Source organism: Triticum aestivum, chromosome 2B, assembly GCF_018294505.1.
Source record: "Triticum aestivum cultivar Chinese Spring chromosome 2B, IWGSC CS RefSeq v2.1, whole genome shotgun sequence".
NCBI classification, from domain to species: domain Eukaryota; kingdom Viridiplantae; phylum Streptophyta; class Magnoliopsida; order Poales; family Poaceae; genus Triticum; species Triticum aestivum.
Window position 1 is genome coordinate 542,373,730 of NC_057798.1, and position 2,419 is coordinate 542,376,148.

A 2,419-nucleotide genomic window follows, 5' to 3' on the forward strand; every position below is an offset into this window, starting at 1 on the left:
ATCACAAAATGAGTGGTGTTCAAGTTTGCCGCGAGTGCCAAAGCCTCTCGAATAGCTACAGCTTCAAAGAAGGCTGCATCAATGCACCCGAGATATTCAAAGCCAACGCCCCTAGATAAGATCCATGTGAGTCCCTACTTCCTCTCGCAACAGCCTCGTCTACCCGGATTTGAACAAACCCCGACGGATGAGGGATCTAACGTGTACTCGGCATTGTAGTTGAACCTCCCGATCGCGCTTGGGTTGTTGGTTTACTTGCTTCTATATCGCCGATGTACCACTTGATGAAAAAATGCATACAAACAGAAAAAGAGGAAGCATCGTTGGCCTATAAACAGACAACACAAATTGGGCTTCAGCCCAATAAGAAATTGGTAGCCCAAAACATTGGTCGGTCAAAAATTTAGGCCCAAAACACGAGGCAGTCACAACAGTGATACAAGAAAAAACAAAGGGAACAAATGTTGAAGCACAAATCAACGGCCCAAAAAATCGGCTAAACTAAATTTGAGTTTCATGTATAACTTACATATAGCTAAATTGTTATGCTCTGCATGGCGTGCCTACTGGCTCCTCATGCTAATCAGAGCCTCTTCCTGTATTAGAAACACCCCTGAGAGGCACTTACGATTAGTAGCCCATCGTTGACATGGCCATTCCACGGTCGAGGGAAGGAGGTCCACACAAGTTCAACCATACCCCATCTCTTCTCCTCTCCTACTACCTAGAATAAACACTTGAATAATCTGCAGGTGGCCCGCGGTTCGTGATCCATCCACGAGCCACACCCATCCACCCCGTCACCTCAGCTTCGTTCCCACGAAGATACAGAGTTCGGTCTTGCTCCGGCGCCGTGGAAGAGAGAGAGATAGATGGGTTCCACCGGCGCCACCGCCGTCCTTCTGTCCTGCGTCGTGCTGTCCATTGTCGCCGCCGGCTCCGCCGCGTCGGACAAACCACTCATCATATCAAGTACGTACGTTCCATATCGGCAACATATATACGTCATTATTATTTTGCCTGGTTTCGTTTTCTCACCGAGTGCTGGGTTGATCAACTCCACCAGATGCGGCCCTTTTAGCCTCGCCCCCGGAGGCATCGCCGTCGCCCGGCCGCAAACTGGGGGGCTTCATGGAGGCAGGTAAACAACAAACGATGAAGCCCTGTCGTACGTGTGCGTGTCCTATCGTATTTTTTGGCTGCTAAACTAAATGAGAATACGCGCGCGTACGTTCAGGGCTGTGCCCGGTGCAGTTGGGGCACCTGAAGCAGATGGGCAAGGTACAGGGCAGCTGCTTGGGACAGGCGATCCCGCAGCGGCGGTGCTGCACGGCGTTCAAGGGCTTCGTGTCCCCCTACGGGGCCACGATGAACGACGTCGACAACGGCTGCGCCGCTGAGATGATGGCGACGATCCAGGAGCTCTGCAAGGTGCCCAAGGGCTACTTCGTCATGTGCGGGGATTCAGCCGAGGGCATCACGTGCTGACCTGAGTGACTGATCGTTTGTTTGTTTGTTTGATCAAGTGCTAAGATTAGCCGGTGCCATCGACGACGACGTACGTTTAAGCTGTTTCTTCTTGCTCTCTTTTTTCTTACTTACTTATATGTTAGTACTTTCTTTTCCTGCGACGCGATCGATCCCGCCACATGTAGTAGCAACTGGCAAACAATATGGGCGTGTTTGGTTGCCCGCATCGAGCCCAATCAGGCCCGCGCGAGAAGGGAGAGACCTGTTTGGTTGCCTGGTTTTCCTGTTGGGCCTGCATTGCACGTTTCTCAAAACAGTCCAGAGCCTGGCTCGCTGGAAACCCTCGGATCGGCAGTTTCTCGCGAGCCAGGCTGAGTGCGACGTGAGGTCGCACGGGCGGGAGCGAGGCGAGGGCGAGGGGGATGGCGAGAGATGGAAATCTGGCGCGCCATCCCAGCGTCAAATTAGCCTCACCCCCTTTCACTCGCTCACCCATAGCCACTGCCCCCCTTTCTTCGCTACTGCCTCACCACCGGCGGTGGCTGCGATTTCAGGCGCCATAGGCGGCGGCGGCGGCGGAAGAGCCGGCGGCGTTTGCGGCGGATCTGGTGCTCCCCTTGCTGTTGGCCACCGTCAGATTGACCTAGTCTGTGCCATGGCTCCCCCTACGCCGTCCTCGTCTCCCGATGCCGGTAAGCAGCACCCCCTCCCCCCTTTGTTAGCTCAGTGGTAGGCCTTTAAGCTAGGTGTAGGATTGATTTCCCACTGAACGAACCGTCGATGTCGACTAGGTTATGGACGCGCAGATGAGGCTGATAATCCAGATAGTGCTACGTCTTGAGGTTGCATTGGTTTTTCTTGAAGAGTAAAGGGTGATGCAGCAATAGTAGCGTAAGTATTTCCCTCAGTTTTTGAGAACCAAGGTATCAATCCAGTAGGAGGCTCCTCA

At 53.4% G+C, this 2,419-nt stretch overlaps 1 protein-coding gene across 1 annotated transcript; it reads left to right on the forward strand.

The window, feature by feature from the left end:
* Nucleotides 1-648: 648 nt before the first annotated feature.
* LOC123041599 (uncharacterized) lies at nucleotides 649-1,620 on the forward strand. Its single transcript, XM_044464190.1, has 3 exons — nucleotides 649-972; nucleotides 1,067-1,141; nucleotides 1,238-1,620. The coding sequence occupies exons 1-3, from the start codon at nucleotides 873-875 to the stop codon at nucleotides 1,486-1,488; spliced, it is 426 nt and encodes a 141-aa protein (XP_044320125.1). The 5' UTR covers nucleotides 649-872; the 3' UTR covers nucleotides 1,489-1,620.
* The last annotated feature ends 799 nt before the right edge of the window (nucleotides 1,621-2,419 follow it).

What these genes read in the sequence shown, in the direction of transcription:
- LOC123041599 (XM_044464190.1), top strand. Translation starts at nt 873, where the DNA reads ATGGGTTCCACCGGCGCCACCGCCGTCCTTCTGTCCTGCGTCGTGCTG. An exon ending in CAAACCACTCATCATATCAA is followed by an intron (nt 973 to 1,066) that starts GTACGTACGTTC and finishes CAACTCCACCAG; the next exon opens with ATGCGGCCCTTTTAGCCTCG. An exon ending in GGGGGGCTTCATGGAGGCAG is followed by an intron (nt 1,142 to 1,237) that starts GTAAACAACAAA and finishes GCGTACGTTCAG; the next exon opens with GGCTGTGCCCGGTGCAGTTG.